Below are 18,174 nucleotides of genomic sequence, written 5' to 3'. Positions count from 1 at the left end.
ATCATGCAAAGCAATGTTTCTTTATCATGGTAACCCCTGCTCCTAAAAAGACGTCTTGCGTTATATTTTACTATTGTGTTCTGCCGCCATTCTACCACGCGTCAATTATGCTACTCAAGCGCTCTGAAATTTGTCCACGCTGACAGCGGATATTTCCAGTGCTAAAATCTGAATATTCTTCTCTGATAGATAATCTTCTCATTATTCCATATTAAAATGAAGAAAGTTGTATTATGCCTGATGTGTATGCATGATATAACATAATGTCGGTCTTATCCTTTTATCAATATGGCATGATACAGTTTCACTCGCCGATGGATGCAGGATGCCTTTTAATAGAGGCATGCCTGATTCCGATACTGGTAATCAGGTGTCTAATTTTCAAACTCGCGATAGGATGTGTAACTTATTTACTGGACGCAAATCCGTCCACCGAATCAACACAATATATTGACTTCCATTGTCCAGGATGGTTAGTGACACAGCAATTCTACTTTATGTGGCCTATACTCAATTTTCGTTACTCGGGTGATTATGTTTTTGGAGTACTTGCACTTCTACTTGTCTTCTACTTTAGGACAAAACTACCTACAGTTTATCCATTTGATTTTGTAATGTAGAGCGTTATTTTTGGGTAAGTTTTCATTAATTTTGTGACTGGAATTGTCACACCAATCGGCCAGAATAGCCTCGGTATCACGGTGACTACAAATAGTTCCGTAATGCAATTGCTCGACCTTCTCAATTTTAAAACAAGTTCTTTGAGCATTTTCAGACCCTAATTTTATATTTGCAATTGAACTAGTCCTGATATAACTTGGAATACGGGACTTATATATTCAAGGAGTCACGCCAACTTCTACTTAAGTACCGAAACTGACTCCATTGTCCACCTTAATTACTTTGTAGCGATATGTAGTTGTAGTTTATTTGAACAATAGCAAAAATCTTCGTCGCAGTTGGATCTGCGTTATAATTTGTTAGATACGTCGTAAAGCAAGTGTGAAATGTTTCAGGAGGACGCAGCAACGACTCCGACAATGGCCATGTAATTGTTGTTGTATTACCGTGGTATTACGAACACCTGTTTTCGGCAGTTGTTGAATGTCCGGTAAAACAGACGGATTGTTCGAGTTTACAGAGCTACCGCAAATTGCCTGAAGGGCATTTTAGAACATTTTATGAAACAAAATCGCTTTGGATAGCATCGAAAGCACGCGTATAGTACCGATTTATGCCCATTTCGCAGCGTAGGTAATGGTATTTTCTGATGGTATTACTGAAGTCTTCATAGAGGCGATGAGTAAGGCTATTGATTGATTAGGCCTAACAACCGACAAAATTCTTAAATATTTTCTCGCTATAATCTGTGGAGATGTAATTTACAGACCGAACTGTATCGATGTGGTATAGAATAATGATATGCCGATTAAAAATGTGAAATGCCATAGAAGCATCCAGAATTGCACAGGAGAAAGGATGGAAGGCCGGGTGAAGCTTTGATGAGAAGCATGGTTGAGGAAACTACTGATGTTTGACGATTCTGTTCCAGGTTATTGTAATGCATGCACGTATGTAAAACGATTTGTACACTTAATTCGTATGATGACGCCCGCGGAATTTGTTTCGAGACTGAATGTGGCCGCTGATTGACAGATCCCAGTCTCTGTGACTGATCTCTTCCGTAACCTGTTAAGTATATGTATTTAATAATTATTACGTGACTAAATTAGCTTGTATTTCACTTGGTACATAACCCATATAACATTACGATTTCAATTGTAGTTGCACTATTAGTAGACTACTGCACTTCACAACGTTCTTCGGTGAGCGTGTTTCGATGAAATGAAGATCACCCGTGTTATCCAGGTGTCATGCTTATTATCGATGATGTTGGCTGCTATATCGGAAGAAATACTATGCAAAGCACGTCCAGGCTGCCAGCTAGCTAAATGCGTCCCGGCCCCTTGGTTACCGTTACACAGGAATGAATATCCTCTTACTTGTGTAAAGACATCCTTACCCGATAACGATGCAGCAAAAACAGAGTATGAAGAATTGAAAATGCAATTTCAAAGTTTAAAAACAGGTATGATCATGGTAATCAACAAACTAATTAACTAAATTAAACTAAACTGAAGAAACCAAAACAACAACAACAGCAAAAAACTCGTTCTAATTTCGAGCTCATGCCCATTAACCAAAAATTTACTGACCCGGGCATGTTACATATGATCAGGACCGTAACTGCCGCAACCTAAACCCCCAATTGGGGGAGCTCGAGCTCAAAGGAGGTTCAAAATTATTTCGTGAATTAGCGTAAATTATAGAGTATTTTTTGAAACGATTTCAAGTTTCCAAATATCTTATTTATTGGGTACTCTTCCACCAAGATAAAATACGCAAGATTTATAGAAGCAGGCATATCGGCGTTGGCCATTACCGCGCCTCGACGCATGAAGACATATAAAGTTTTAGACCATGTAACATGCTACTCCAAAAAGTGTGCCAAAACGATCGGAAGCGAGAAATCCTTGACCGAAAAGGACTGCCCTTACGCTTACCGAAAACTTCGTTATGTATACAAAATATATATAGGTATAACTGACCATGGGCGACTAAATGACTGGCGCCGAATGTTACTGTCTTGTCAATCTGAACCTCACGAGACAAATACTATCCCGCAGGGAAGAATTATATGCCAGTGAAGAAATACCAATTTGAAATCGTGTGCGTCTTTTAGTTTAGAACAGGGGTGGGCAACATACGGCCCGCGAAGGGATTTTGTCCGGCCCGCGGACAGTTTTCTGTCTTACATGATAATGTGGCCCGCGGCCCTAGTATTCAGAGATTCCCTACTACTTGCGTAAACGTCAAATTGTAGTGACTGTATGTTATTATTAGGGCCATTTTTCTATGACCTTAAAAAATCAATAATATGACTTTATTTTTGGGAAAATATAACTTTATATGAAAATCGTGTATTTTTACATGTGAACAACGTCACTCATGGAACTAAAGAGTAAAACATGCGCAACACAAAAGTACTATACATATCAATTTATATATTTTAAACCACTGTTGTAGTACCGTTTCATGTAGTGTGGAATGTTAGAGTCTTTGTAGTTACGATTTGGACGTAAAAATGACTTTACTAAGGAAAAAAGCGCTCCACAGACGCTGATGTGGGTTGACGAAATATGACTTTGTATGACTATATAACTTTTTTAATATACCTCATAGGGATGCCGTTTTTGCGTTAAAATTGATTCCACGACTTGCTGATGCATAGAAAAGAATATGACTTTAATGACTTTAAATGGCCCTAGTTAATATACACATGTATGCGCACTGCGCAGTGAGCGAGGGTGGTGCTTACTCGTAAGTTAGTCGAAGCGAGAAGACTTGCATTATCGGCATTTACGATGTACTCAACCCGAATGTCATTTGTGGTAATCATTGTGTTTGTCGACTACAATGGTCATTTACACTAGGCCGATATTTCATATTTTTGATTCCGTAACCTTCGACTTGTAGCACGGCACACTTTTAGGCTTTTGTAAGACATCACTTATGCCAGGGGTCGCCAACTCGAAACGGGTCGCGGGCCACTTTGAAATTTCGTAGAGGCCGCGGGCCGCATGAATTCAATATCGGGATAAAATAGGCCACACATGCAGTTGAACAACCACGCTATATCTCATCACCTACTAAACCTGGGTGGCCAAGCTGCGGCCGTAGAAGGGAAATTTGTGCGGCCGTGGACAAGTAATTCAATTAGTACCGTATGTGTTGGCGGCCGTCGACATGCAATTTGAATTTACAAATTGAGTCTCGATTTTTTGAGAGATCCTAATTAATCTTGAAAATTTCTTCGTACTGCGCGCGATTTAATGTGACTTCGTTTATCGATTTTAATATAGTGGCGCCCTTTGCAATCATAGCCCCACATTACAGACGTGAACAGCAGAGGAAAATGATGCGCCTCATATAGAAGTACCAACTCGGAGTCTTGTACCCCTCACTTTACGGACAATCTTGATGGTAGGTCAAGAAATAACAGGATGCAACCAAGTGAGTTATTATAATTGGCCCACCCGAAGATGCATCATTATTTAGATCTTGTCCTAAATTTTCGAAAAGTCAAAAATACAGTTGAATCTGATGACATAGGATGAGAAATAATAGGAAAAATATTATTATTTATGACGAAATTCATAGGTGAATCAGAAAATATTTTCGCGCTTCGCGCGATTATGTACGGCCCATAACATGACCACATTGACCAGTCACCAGTGACCACTAGCGAAGTCGGTGCATATAGTAAGCCTATGTGATTAAATAGATAAGTCCAGAGTTCATCGGAAAAGGACATGGACACTTTAGCATGTGTATTTGGCGTCCAGATAGTTCATTACGACTATGCCTGGAATGCGGCCGTAGGCTACATGAGTAGTCGAAATGCGGCCGTGAATGGCAAAAAGGTTGGCCATCCCTGTACTAAACTCTAATGAAGAGATATCTTGGTGAATTTGTGGTACCGGGCTTATCGAACGCCTTCAAATCTTAATTAGGGATTGTACCGTGTTGATCGATCAGAGTGAAGCAAACATGGTGGTGCCTGTATGACAATGCTGTTCTCAAATCCACATTGTCTTCGTCACTATTAAAATACATTCATTAAATACGATTTATTCCTTGTGTATGTGGATAAATGGGCGAATAATGTTTCGATTCAGCAATCCGGCCCGCCAAGTATTTAATTTTCCTATATCCGGCCCGCCGACTGGAGAAGTTGCCCGCCCCTGGTTTAGAACGTTTGGGCGATTCTATATTTTTGATATAGCAGACAGGAGGTCACGAAATAACATCTTGTACCGAAGTCATTCCAACGGGTCCGCCCGTCCGAAAAAAGTTTAAATATTATTTACGAGCCCTACAGTTTCCAAGACACCTCACTTGGCTCTACCAGTAAATCTGATAACGTGACCAGAGAGGACAAGAAATTGATAGCAATATATATGCAATTCCCGATCTTATTGACCTATTTTATTTTGAATTATCGAAAATTTTCGCACTTCGCGCTGGCTCACTAGACAGTACTAATAATTTCGTGGCAGGAGCAAACAACGTGATTGGGGGTCGGTTTATCACCCAATGGGAGCCCTAGACCCAAGTGTTTTCGAGTGGCCCTACCTTTTCAAACACACCTCATTCGGCTCAACCAGTAAATCTGATTACGAGGGAAGAGAGAGGATAAAAATTGATAGCAATATATATACGATTCCCGACTATCTTGACAGAACCAATCATGAATTATAGAAAATTTTCGCGCGAATAGGCTAGAAAAGCTGGCTAGACGGAACCCGATTTAGATGATAAATAGCGGTAAACAACGTGTAGCCTGAGGGGGTCTGGGGGTAAAGTCCCCTAGAAGTTACTTTTATCACCCTATTGGGGGCCCAAGACCAACGTTTTAGGGAGGCTGACGAAGTGCTGTTACGGCCCTGCATATGATCATATTGTAATTACATAAAATATTGATTCATTCAAGGACTCAGTCAGGTAGGAAATGTAGCTAAAAAAAATATTGGTGAAACAGATATCTATCGGTGTCAATGTTACACGAGCTACAATTTCTATCAACATATTTTGCAAAGACACCCCAACACCACTAGAGAGACAGAGAGTGAATGTTAATTTTCATCCAAGCGTAATACAGTACATAGACAGCAACAATGATAATGCTAAAGGATAAAATACACATCCGAAGTATTCGCTATTGGATAGGAATGATCGATACGACCTTGGGGTCAACAAGCCTGATCGCACCCACATCAGAAATATTTGCTTTGGTGAAGACTGTTGTTGTTTCGTGAGCTCAGATAATGATTTTTGCTGGCATTGCTTGCTCATACCTTTTGAGTGATTTTTATTCAAGTATGTACATAAAATATCAATAATTTCATAAAGAAAATCTTTCCCTTTCATCGGGTCATCTCGTCTCAGCCGTCGCCGAATTTGGATTTGTAGTCGAGGTCGTAGCCGCTCGGTTCATCTCATCTCGCTGTAGTCGATGTAAATTTGTAGTCGTGGTCGTAGTAGGAGCCGCCGGTATCTGGCGCTCGTTTGCGTTTGTGGATTGGGTTGGGTGCTGGGTATTCGGTGCGGAGTGGTGGTGGGGTTTGGGAGGTGGGGGGGGGGTAGATGGGCTGGGGAAGGGTTTAGGGGGTGGGGTAGAGTGGGATTGGATGGGAGGTTAGAGTGGTTGGGATATGTTGTGGGTGGATTGGTCGGGTTTTGTGGGACTATAAATACGATACAATTTATCTCGTTTTATCGGTGCGTTCATTGGGCTCACTTAAATTTTTCGGTATATTTTACTTCTTATATCATTGATGCGTTGGTCAATATTTTGGGCGTATTCATTTTGGATGTCGAGTGCATTTTTCCATTCCCACACAAGGGTTTTCACGTACCAGACCAAGATATAGTTCGAACTCCATTCGTCAGGCGTCTTCAATTCGAATTTCATATTGCAATATTTTCTTCCACGAGTCGTCTTTGTACCGCGAGTTTCAGATATCGCAAGAACAGGCTTACTCTGTGCTTGGACATATTAATATTTTCGCCCAACATACGGCATTGATTTTGGAACATTGCTGCGGCACCGGTTATCGTATCTGGCGGCGGAGTCGCGTCTACATATTAATATGTCTCAGTGACGTGCGGTGAGGTTCATGGTTGGTGAGGCACGTCGTCCCCCCCCCCCCTTCACATACAAAAGAACAACACGCACGTCAAGAGACTTGAAATGTGAATAACAACGGCAGCGGGTATAGAGAGCATTTTCTTTGCACACTGGTAGCCGTTGAATTTCACATTCTATAATACATGTAGGACTGGTCGCTATTGTGCCAAATGGGCATGTTTAGACAAATAATAATTACTATCTTTTCAAGTAGGCCTTCCGGTATAAATTATTCGAAGAACATGAAAAAAGCATCCTCAGTTACAAATTTTATTCAGTAAAAAAACACTAGATTTGCTGAATTTCGAAAGAAAATGCATTAGGTCAAGTCAAAATACACTAGATCTAGTGTTTAGGATTGGCACCACTACCACAAACAACAACGCTGGCTTTGTAAGTATGGCTATCACAAACACATACCGCAATTAACGGTTAAAGGGATTGCAGTCGAACACAGCATAAAGGACACAAACAACGACAATGCAGCCTATGCAAATAGCTATCACGTACCACAATTTAACGTAGCAATGGGTGCAAAATACATAACAGCTACATTACGCATTGGCCGTCGCTTCAATCTTATATAATTCCTACAAGACTGTTGGATTCCGAGATCGGTAGCGCGTTTCACTCGGTTTCGATTGTCCAATTGTTAGCGAATAGTGCATGAAGAAGATTCGTTTGTGCCTCACCTAGCCATTGTTTCTCTACGATGGCATTGTCTGTAATAAAGGCGAAGGTCACCTTCCTTGGCGATTTTTGGGGGTTCTAGTGCTCTGACACTGTTAATATTTAGATTTTCGGAATCAGTGTGACTATAGCATTTCATTGATTCTAGTTATTAAGAATTCCGAGCTATTTATGATGAATTGCATTGTTGCAGGTGAGGCACGACCCGCCCGTGCCTCACCTCTCCTTTCGCGCTGTATTTTTGAATAATAATGATGCAAAATGATGATGTTTGGTGAAAAAAATGTTCCAATTTAATTATTTATGAACATCGATGTGTAACATCAATATAATCATCGACTCATGGAGGGGTTTCACAATTTTCACTTACTCATCCAGACGACAGGTGAGGCACTGCCTCACCTGCCTCATCGGACCGCACGTCACTGATATGTCTTGATGTATCCTGGTACGAGAAGAAATGTCATTGCCGATAAGTCTGGCACAGATTGTGCACTCCTAGATTAAAGCACCCAAACGTCCTGCGATGGCCTCAAGCGACACCGAGAATATACAAAATTCTAATATTTGCGAAAATATGCTTATTTTTTTACATTTGTGCTTGGGAGAGGGGTACCTATATTAAAAGAAGAAAAAAAACTACAGCGACACAAAACCATAATATTTTAATTTAAGGGGATTAGCGAAATAATGTACGCTCATTCCATCTGAGAATTTGGTATGTGGCAGTAACGGTCCAGAGTGAGTTCGAATCTATGTTTGTACGATAGGCATAGGGTAGTGAAAATAAATTATAAGTACCAGTTAGGCTATTTACGACTCAACGCGGTTTGTTATTTGTGGTAAAATCTCATGAAGACATTCAAGTATACAATTACATAAATGTGTTAACACGTAATTTCAGAGTTGGACGAATTGAAGCTTTCGTTTGCTGAATTCAAGAGAATGTTCGCAGCTTCACTGAGTAAGATTGTTACTGAAAATATATTTTACATTGGATTTTTATTCACAATTTTGACGTAGCGATATAAAGAGGAAAATATTTAGTGAGGAATATGTCACATTTAGCCTCAGAAAATAATCACTGGTTCAGTTATGAAAACGTGATGTATTAGTTACCGTCAGTAATTTATTGTTTCAAGTTTCCACCGCATTTATCCATTGGCTCGGATGTTTGTTTTTGTTTTGTTCTGGTCGTTTGTAGGCAGGGCTGTGGAGTCGGAGTCGGAGTCGGTGGAGTCGGAGTCGGAGTCGGGGTAATTTTCGCTTGATGGAGTCGGAGTCGGAGTCGGAGTCGTGAAAACTGTAATAGCTGGAGTCGGAGTCGGAGTCGGAGTCGGTGGGAAAATACTGACTGGAGTCGGAGTCGGAGTTTGTGAGAATGACTATGATTTCGACTCCGACTCCAACTTCTCTATCATGAAAACATTTGCTTTCAAAGAATTTTCAATATAATTTTTATGTACCACCAATCACTGTTATTATTAACCATACAGATCAGGTGCGGCCAGCCCGTGGCACGCAGGCCAAATTTGGCACACGAGAAGGTTAGGTGTGGCCTGCGAGGTAATTCTCGAAATTATTTATGACATCAGGTACAATTGCAAGGCCAACGAAAATTTGGTTAGCATGACCGAGAAATTTGATGATGACTAAAACAACAGTTCTGAGGCATTGACGTATCCAGGGGTCAGCCACATTTATCCCAGATCTTCGTATATGACCATGAAGTAGAATATTTCATAGCAGATTTATTTGACTTGAAATTTTTCTCGGAACTTCGTATGATTCATTGTCACTAGATTTCTTGCATTCAGTATTTTAGCCCCCTTTTGAAAATTATAAATACATATTCTTCACAGAATTGAGTCTAACTATATTCGCAATTAGGAGATACGGCTTCGCTTGTGCACTCGCAGCGAGATCGTCGACAAAACATTTGCAAAAAATGATAGAGGCATGTTCACTAATACCGTCGATTTTGCTATGTCTAAACTTCGAATAATCCTGTCCTTGCTAAATGAGCCCAGTGGTATACAGATGCGACCCCCAATGTATGTTAGCGACATATCTATTGATATAGCTATAGCCTAATTCAGTCGTTATCTTGCAAAAAAATTTCGCGCTTCGCGCGACCTGGGCCTGATTACGCACTGCACAGTTGGATGACATAATGTTATCAATTTTAGAGCGTAGTAATATAAGTCTTGTTTGTAATGTTTCATAATTCGGTTCGCTCCCATCGACGACTAAAAAAAGGTTATCAACAATCCCGTTGCCCGCGCAATGGCTCGTAAATCTATGGTGTCCCTTTCGCCGAAAAAGTTGCCCACCCCTGATATAGATAAAAGACATTACTTGCAAATTACAACTCAGTTGCAGAGGGGAAGAAAATCGCAAGATGCGTTTTCGCGATGCAGTCAAAATTGATGCATTTTTTGGAATTATAACATGATACTGTGACAGACAAAATGCATCGGCTGGTTTTGTAAAATTGTAAAAATATGTAAATATGACCAAACGATGCTTCCCATTTGACAAAATTAAAAATATTTGTAGTGTAGCTTAGCTGTTTGGGTCGAACAAATGATTAAGAAAGACTGCAAGTCCTAATCCTTGAATACTTGATTAAGTACATGTAGAATAGACATAGGCTATGGTCTTTGACTACTTAACTAAATTCCATTTATGACCAATGTCTATTACTAGTAGTAAGAGTGTTTGCGCTTGTAATCAGGATAGTGTGTAATGACAAAATTAGCAAGTTCAATTTCTTTATCAGTTGCTGAGTCATACACAAGACCTACACTTGGATTTTTTACCTACATTTTTATTATACAGGATTGGATATCTGCCATATTTGAATGATTCATACATTTCAGGATATTAGAGAGTCCATGTTATAAAAACTTGAATAAGGAAGGATATTTAGCAAATCTTTATTTCATGTTAATTGCATAGTGGATAATTCGAGCTGTGCCACAATGAAACAATTCAGCATGCCACAGTTAATCATATGTTTGCATATGTTTAATGGTTGTATGATAGTCATTCAACCGACAATGTGGCATATAATTTTCGAGGTAAATTGGTAATAATGCTGGAGTCGGAGTCGGAGTCGGGAGTCGGAGTCGGTACGTTTAAAGACCCAGGAGTCGGAGTCGGAGTCGGAGTCGGTACGTTTAAAGACTCGGGAGTCGGAGTCGGAGTCGGAGTCGGTATATTGAAAATGTGTGGAGTCGGAGTCGGAGCCGGAGTCGGTGGTAAAATTTACCGACTCCACAGCCCTGTTTGTAGGCACATTATATTTGATTTTAACATCGTGTACAAATTATAGTTAAATACTTGGCATGATCCGGAATTAAATCGCTCCGTTACTTAACTTCTACATCGTTACTTGTTCCCTTTCGATTTCTCTAGCTAGATTGATGCAGTCATTCCATCATGCACGCGTATTTTAACTAATCGCATTTTCGTACATACAATTCGGCTAGCCATCAATTCATGACTTTTCGAGATACTTATCCTGCACTGAAGAACACGCACAAACACCCAATATATAGCATACTGACAGAGTCCTGCTCTTATTAGTCACAATCTTCTGGTATTTTCAAAGTTACGTCAATCACCCCTCATGTGGTCGAAGCGGGTTTGCCTCAATCGGAGCACAGTGATTTCGAAATTTGGAATATTAGATTTGGAATTTTTATTTTTAAATGTAGGCCTAAATATTCAAAGTCATCTATTACGGAGGTTTTAATGAATGATTGAAACTAATACAAAACTACTTGAGGTTAAAAATTTTTGTGATTCCTTTGTTTTAATAATTATATACACCAGTATACAATGTCCCCGCAATGCTGCCATAAAGGATGCCAATTGTCATATATTTGAACCTTCCCGATATACTTAGAGTACACAGAGACTATGAATTTCCATGTAACGCAGATATTCCATTGACGAACGATGTCATGCAGTCAGTCAAAGATACAACTACGACTTCAAAGGAACCAAGCAGCATAACATGTAATAATCGTATTCGTTTTTTCAGGTGTTTGACTGAATTATTCAGAATTAAAGCTACATATAAATTATTATCAATGAACCAAAGCTGTTATGCAACATTCAATCCGGGATCGGTCGATATATATGTCTAGGACTACAAAATTTCACATCCCTGTTGATTCTCTTTTGAGTGGACTTAAAGTCGGATTTATTCGTGGATATACGAAGGATTAGGGCCTTAAAGCAAACGATATTCGTGAAATCTATAGTTTTAATCTGCAGAGGTCTCACAAATGTTTCAATTTATTCATCCATCTTCCTAAATCTTGAGAAAACCGATTTTGACTATGAGCGATGTTGTAGCCTATCTCTGAGAGACGGATATTCTAATGAATTTCATTGACGCGACAAACAAAATCATAGGATTTAAAGCAGGGGTCGCCAACTCAAAACGTGTCACGGACCACTTTAAAAAATAATTAGAGGCCGCGGGCCGCATGACTTCAATATCGAGATCAACCACATTTTGATATCATACGTTAGTACAACGCTGCTGCGCTCTATAACATGGACGACGGGCATAGTGACCACAAAAGAAATCATATTTTATTGAATAAATACAAATGCAACAAAAAATCATGATCACCACTTTCATGCTTTTTTCAACTATGACCAGCGCACGATGCCTGACAACACTCTTCAGCTATACTAAACCAGGGTAGGCCAAACTTTTTACTATTCGCGACCGCATTTTCATTGCTTATGTAGCCTACGGCCGCATTCCAGCGCATAGTTATAATGAACTAACTGAGGACCTAATATCCACACTAAATAATTCATGTCCATTGCCGGTGAACTCCGGATTAATCTATTTACTCATATCGGCTTACTATGGGCACCGAAATCGTGAGTAGGCATGGTATGAATAGCTTCAGGGACTCGTGTTCTAGTCGCGGGTGGCGCGAATTTTTTCATATTAGTAAGTAAATCTCGTCATTAATATAAGTACAGTTTCGCATATTACTATCAAATATTTATCTTTTCTCAGCCCATGTGATCAATTTCACCGGTAGACTTTAGGGAAGTAATTAATGTTTTGCTGCATATTTGAGTGGTCCAATTGTTATTAGTTCCATTTGATCAGGGGTGGGCAACCTCGTGTCGTACCGGCGCATGCGGCCGTAGGGGGGGATTTTTGCGGCCGTCGACACACAATCCAATTAGTATATATTGGCGGCCGTCGTATGCAAATTGAAATTACAAATTCACTCCCGAATTTTCGAGAGATTTCAATTAATCTTGAAATTTTCTTCGTGCTCCGCGCGATTCATGACGACTTCACTTTTCCATTTTAATATAGTATAGCCCTTTGCAATCTGAGTCGGAATCGCAATTGTGTGCTCCTCACGAAAGAAATTTTTTGTGCGTGGTACATTTGTCGATTCCAATATATTTCAACTATACCGACATTAATCCTGATGGGGTTCAAGAAAAACCAGCATACACCAAAGTGACTAAAAACAGTCCCGAAGATGCACTATCATTCATAACTTGCCCTAAATTATCGAAAGCACTCCCTATATCATCTCTACCGTTGAATCTGATCTTATCAGCTAAGAAAGGATAAATATCTTATAGTAATATGTCATACTATAGTGCCAGATATGGGTGGACACAAGCAAATCTCAGAGATCAGTGAAATTGGTCTACGTCACACTTTGCATTGGGCTAAAGGCAATTGAACGGTAAGTTTTGACCGACTTGCCGAGCGCGAAATTTGATAAAACGGGTATCAATCGAAAGCTACCGCGGAACTGATCGCGAAAATATAAATTTTATTCTGCTCGTTGTCCTGGAACCCCCCAAAATCAGCATTCAATGTTGCATTGTAACGGAGTTTCGTAGCGTCCAAAAGTTGCAACAAATTGATATGGTACAATACACTACCCATCTACACATCCATGAGAATAGAAACGCATCAACTATATTCGTGCGATTTAAATTATACAACAGGGTTGGTAAATGTGAGCACTGCGCAATGTAAGCATTGAGCCGCCTAAGAAACAAAGATACGTTGGTATTCGATTAATCTACTACTACTACGACAACGTAAGATGTGATCGTTTCGTTTGCGGTCGGTTAATTTGTGACGTAACAATGGAGGATCAGTGAAAGGTGCAATCAGTGAATGACTGGCTGCTCTCACAAGTGACACCGGCATATCGCGAACAATCCGAACATACATATGATAGGGGGATTTAATTGACACCGTTTACTTGATGAATTGAAATTGACTCGTAAATTTTGCTCCGAGCCACGATTCAATCCACATTTCTGAAGCGCCGAGTCAAGTCAAGTCAAGTCATTTTTGCAAAGTGACTCGAGTCAAGTCAAGTCATACGAAAAAGTTGACTCGAGTCTGACTCGAGTCAAGTCATGACTTGAGTCATTCGAACACTGCAGCAGTAGAAATTGGGCTTATCCTGGGGTTACCATATACGTCCTCCTTAATGAGGATTTGTGCTCGTTTTTCAGGTTTTTAAAAATGTCCTTTGAGGACGCCTAAATTTCCTCCTCTCAATCAATTCGTCCTACTTTGCAGGTTTTACAGCTAGGATAATTGACATATAAGACTGAAAATGGGACTAAGTGACGCAAATTAGCTAATACGGACGTTTGAGTGGTTCATTCGGGAGTTGATGGAAAGTGATGACCGTTTAATTTGAGTCAACACCACTAAATTCAAGCACAAAGTGGGTAAATCGGGAGTCGAACGAAAGTGATAACCTTTTTCTAGTCAACTCAACATATTTTCCAGCAAAAGTAGCAAAATCGGCTGCTTTCAGTATTGATCAACCAACTTTTCTGATTTGGTAAAAGTGTCCTCCTTTCCCGATTCCAAAATATGGCAACCCTAGCATATCCATTGGCAACGCCATAATTGATTTCCCCGTCGCATATGCTTATTTGTCAGCTATTCAATCAGTTAGAGCGCTTTCACGACACATATATGCTTGCCTGAATTACAATACGAATACCTTCAATCAAAATTTTAAAAATATTCGCGGTACAGAGATTGGAAATCACTGACTTAATCCTTTACCATAAAAAAGAATAAACTGCTATCATTTCGAAACACGACAGTCGATGACGTGAAGTGAAACGCCCTTGTATGTTCAACTCAAAACGGATTTCCTGCTGTTATATCTGATCTATTTTGCTACCTATTTTCGCCTAACCATTCGATGCTAACAAAGGGCATAGTCAATGGCCAGTATTGTTTTATCAAGCGATATGTCTCATTTTGCATGATGTCATATAACTGGACATCGACAATTTCGTAAAGGTTTACGGACATCAGCCTTAATGCAAACAAACATTGCTGATAAAATGCTTCGTGTTCTTCTAAACTGTGCATTGCTGTAACAGTATAGTTTGAATTTGATATCTTTTCATGCAGATCATAATATTCGTTATCGAATATGTCGATACATATTAGGGATGGTGTGAACGTGAGGTTTACGTTCGCGTTCTGTGTGTGAACCTCGGAAATTTAGAGGTTCACGTTCACAAACGAACCTTGGTAGGTTCCGCACTGTGAACCTTTTTCATATATTACAATATTTCATGTCATTATAACATCTTTGGTTGAAATTTATTGCATTGAAACTGCGGTCCACTATATGCCTGGCGCTGGCAGCAGAAAAAAATCAACACTAAACGAGTATCCACCTTGACAATCTCAAATATTTTACTTGAGCTTTGTTACAAAAGTTTGGTCGAATATTTAGTGACTCTTTGCTGTGAGCTTGAACCGCAATCACACAACATCTTGAGCGAAATACACTACACACCAATCAATGAAATTGATATCGTTGTCTGGTGTAAAAAATGTAACAGGCGTACGGGGTCAATCTTGACTTCATATGAATATTGTATCATAAAAATCAAATCCGTGCGATTGGGGTGTTGGCTACTGCTGTACAACTTGTTAATGCGGTAATATCGGTAGCAAATAGAAACCCATTTTACACTCTGCTTAATATCAACGTAGCAATACTCACAAGCCGAATACATTGTCCGGTCTGGTCTTGGTCGTTAAGGCGTAAGCTTATATAATATTCCCTTGCAAGTCCTCGTCGAAATTGTTAGCAAAGCGACGGAAGATATTGATTTTATGGGATTGTTATATCATTTGATTGCTCAGTTGATACATTTGGCGACCTTTAAAACGTCAATATTTACTTCAGCATTGTGGCATTATGTGGTCCGAGTCGTCGCTAGGTATCGTGCACATTAATATAGGTCATCACTTCATTGAAATGTAGGGTTGGAATTAGCAATATGACGTCACGAGGTTCACGTTCGCGTTCACACAGAACCTTTCAAAAAGGTTCGCGTTCACACGAACCTGAACCTTTCAGAGGTTCACACCATCCCTAATACATATGCTACTTCGATAGTATAAAATATTCATGCCGCTGGTTATTTTTACTAATTCGCCTTATTTATTCAGGTATTTCAAGGAAATAGAGATCAAGACATAAAAGTTTACAACCGTTTTCCAAAAGTTACATCCTGCAGATACGTCCAGATATATCCGATTGGATTCTTCGCGTGGGTTGCAATGAGAGTTGAATTCGTGTTTGGCAGATGCTTCGACATGAGCTTTCCCGAATAGTGATCATGAATTCACCGAAATTAGAAATGGAATTAGGCCAAGTTGTAGCGAAGCTACGTTATTTTCTGAGAATTGTCATTATAATTAAATAAATTTTACTAATCGCGTTTTCGAGAGGCAGAATTTGTATGATAGTCATTACCAATAGTAGCTATGTTACAAAACGCAATCCTTTGATACGGTAAAATTATAAATGCAACAGGGTCGTGTACAACTGACTTTGTATTTTGTTTGCAGCCAAATGAAAGGATCACTAATTGATTGAAGTAGAATTACTTGGTTACTGGCCACCAGAGGTGGTCAAAGTAGTCAATATAGCTACTCAAGTAGAAGTAGAAGTAGTGACGAAAAAAATCTACTTAGGTACGTGTAGAAGTACTTCCTCAATAAGCCACGTAAAACTACTTGAAGTAGAAGTAGAACTGACTGACTTCAAATCTACTCAAGTAAGGAAGTAGTTTTGAAGCCAGTCTTAATTCGTTCGCATGCTGTACTACCAAAAGCTGCAAATGGAGCTATACGGAAGGTTCAGAGAGCTTGATTCGTATTGATGCATCCCAGGAGGTATCAATTTTCGGCAGAATAAGCATTCTTTCGTATCATGGGATGCAAATTATAGTATTGATATGAAAATGCGATACTAACCCGTTGTTTACTAGAAGACCCCGTTTTAGAGACTATTATGGCATGGCGCCCTACCCCATATTAAAAGGCCCAAAGTTTTGGCGAAGAGCAATACTTAGAAGTTGTATCGGACACGGTTTCATCACTTTGCACGATAAGTATACGTTAATAACAAATATTGTGGATCGTAAAAATTATATTTAGTGTAGCTTAATTTTCGGAAAATGGAGGCATTACTACACTTGCTTTCATGCTTCAACATGTATGTTCTGCAGACAAAAGAACTAAAAGTATTTAAAACTCAAAGTATGATACTCGCAATTGAAAGTGAAATACAGATACTACTTCTAAAAAGCGGAAAATATATTTCATGTCTTTTGTTCATAAAGCTTCAAAGGTGATCTGCTAAAACCGGTGTAACGTTAAAAAAGCAGGATTTTTCAGATTAGCAAGACACGTAATGGGCTGCCTGATTACGATATGATAGGTAATTGCTAGATTGCAAAACGGTAGTTTCAAACGTTATGGTGGGCCATATTTACTGTGATGAAATATTTGATATGAGCGACAATGCCGTGTGAGCAGAACCAAGCAATCCGGTAGCTAAATTATATTCACTGATACTTTCGTGAAAACATATATTTGTCACTTCATAACTACTATACGCGAAGCGAAACAAAATTTGTGCGCTTTACTTTTATGAATATTAAATGTTGGTACTCCGTGCAAACAGCCCAGAAGTTCCTCAGGCTATCTTTCCTATTGGGGGATTAAACTACTTCTACTTGACAAACTGAAAATAGCAAAAAGTAAGTAAGTATATCACAAAATATCACGAAGTAGAAGTAGAGAAAATCGGATCTACTTGAGTAAGTACCAGAAGTAGAGGAAAACTACTTGAGTACTTCTAAAAAGTAGAAGTAATTCGTCACTGACCACCTCTGCTGGCCACCTATGGTATCTATGATACTTGTATAATATCAAACGCACCTCTTGGGCGAAACATCATATTAAATTTAATATCGGCGAATATTTGACATTATTGCAATGGGTACTGTGGTGTGGCATTCTTCAAATTCTGTGCCATGAGTCAGCCTTTCATCTATTGTATATTGAATATATTGTACAGGGCTGCTTGGAGTTTATGAATAAAAAGGTCCCACTACTTGCTTACGCGTAAGTTCGTCGAAGCGAGAAGACTTACAATATCGGCATTTACGATTTACTCAACCCTAATGTTGTTTGTGGTAATCATGATGTTTCTCGACTACAATGGCAATTTAGACCAGGCCGATATTTCTTATTCCGTAAGCGCGGCACACTTCTAGGCTTTTGTACTACACCGCTTATGCGGATGAAATAGCGAGGAAGAGCCTAAATAAACCTGCAACACTTTGGTAGAAATTGTGGAGTCGACGTCTGC

The 18,174-nt window shown here is 39.4% G+C and overlaps 2 protein-coding genes across 2 annotated transcripts in view; one reads left to right on the top strand and one right to left on the bottom strand.

The window, feature by feature from the left end:
- The window catches only part of LOC145437984 (uncharacterized), a gene marked incomplete at its 5' end in the record, with an annotated part of 459,138 nt that overhangs the window by 363,185 nt on the left and 77,779 nt on the right, over window positions 1-18,174 (bottom strand). The window lies entirely within an intron of this gene.
- On the top strand, window positions 1,661-16,234 carry LOC145436957 (uncharacterized). Its single transcript, XM_080314144.1, has 3 exons — window positions 1,661-2,089; window positions 8,346-8,405; window positions 15,963-16,234. Exons 1-3 carry the CDS (start codon window positions 1,846-1,848, stop codon window positions 15,977-15,979), a joined length of 321 nt encoding a protein of 106 aa, XP_080170270.1. The 5' UTR covers window positions 1,661-1,845; the 3' UTR covers window positions 15,980-16,234.

Source organism: Botryllus schlosseri, chromosome 4 (assembly GCF_051294905.1).
Source record: "Botryllus schlosseri isolate E-star chromosome 4, Bs_hap1, whole genome shotgun sequence".
Taxonomy (NCBI): Eukaryota; Metazoa; Chordata; class Ascidiacea; order Stolidobranchia; family Styelidae; genus Botryllus; species Botryllus schlosseri.
The sequence above is the reverse complement of the archived record's forward strand: the minus strand, read 5'-3'. Positions and strand labels throughout refer to the sequence as shown.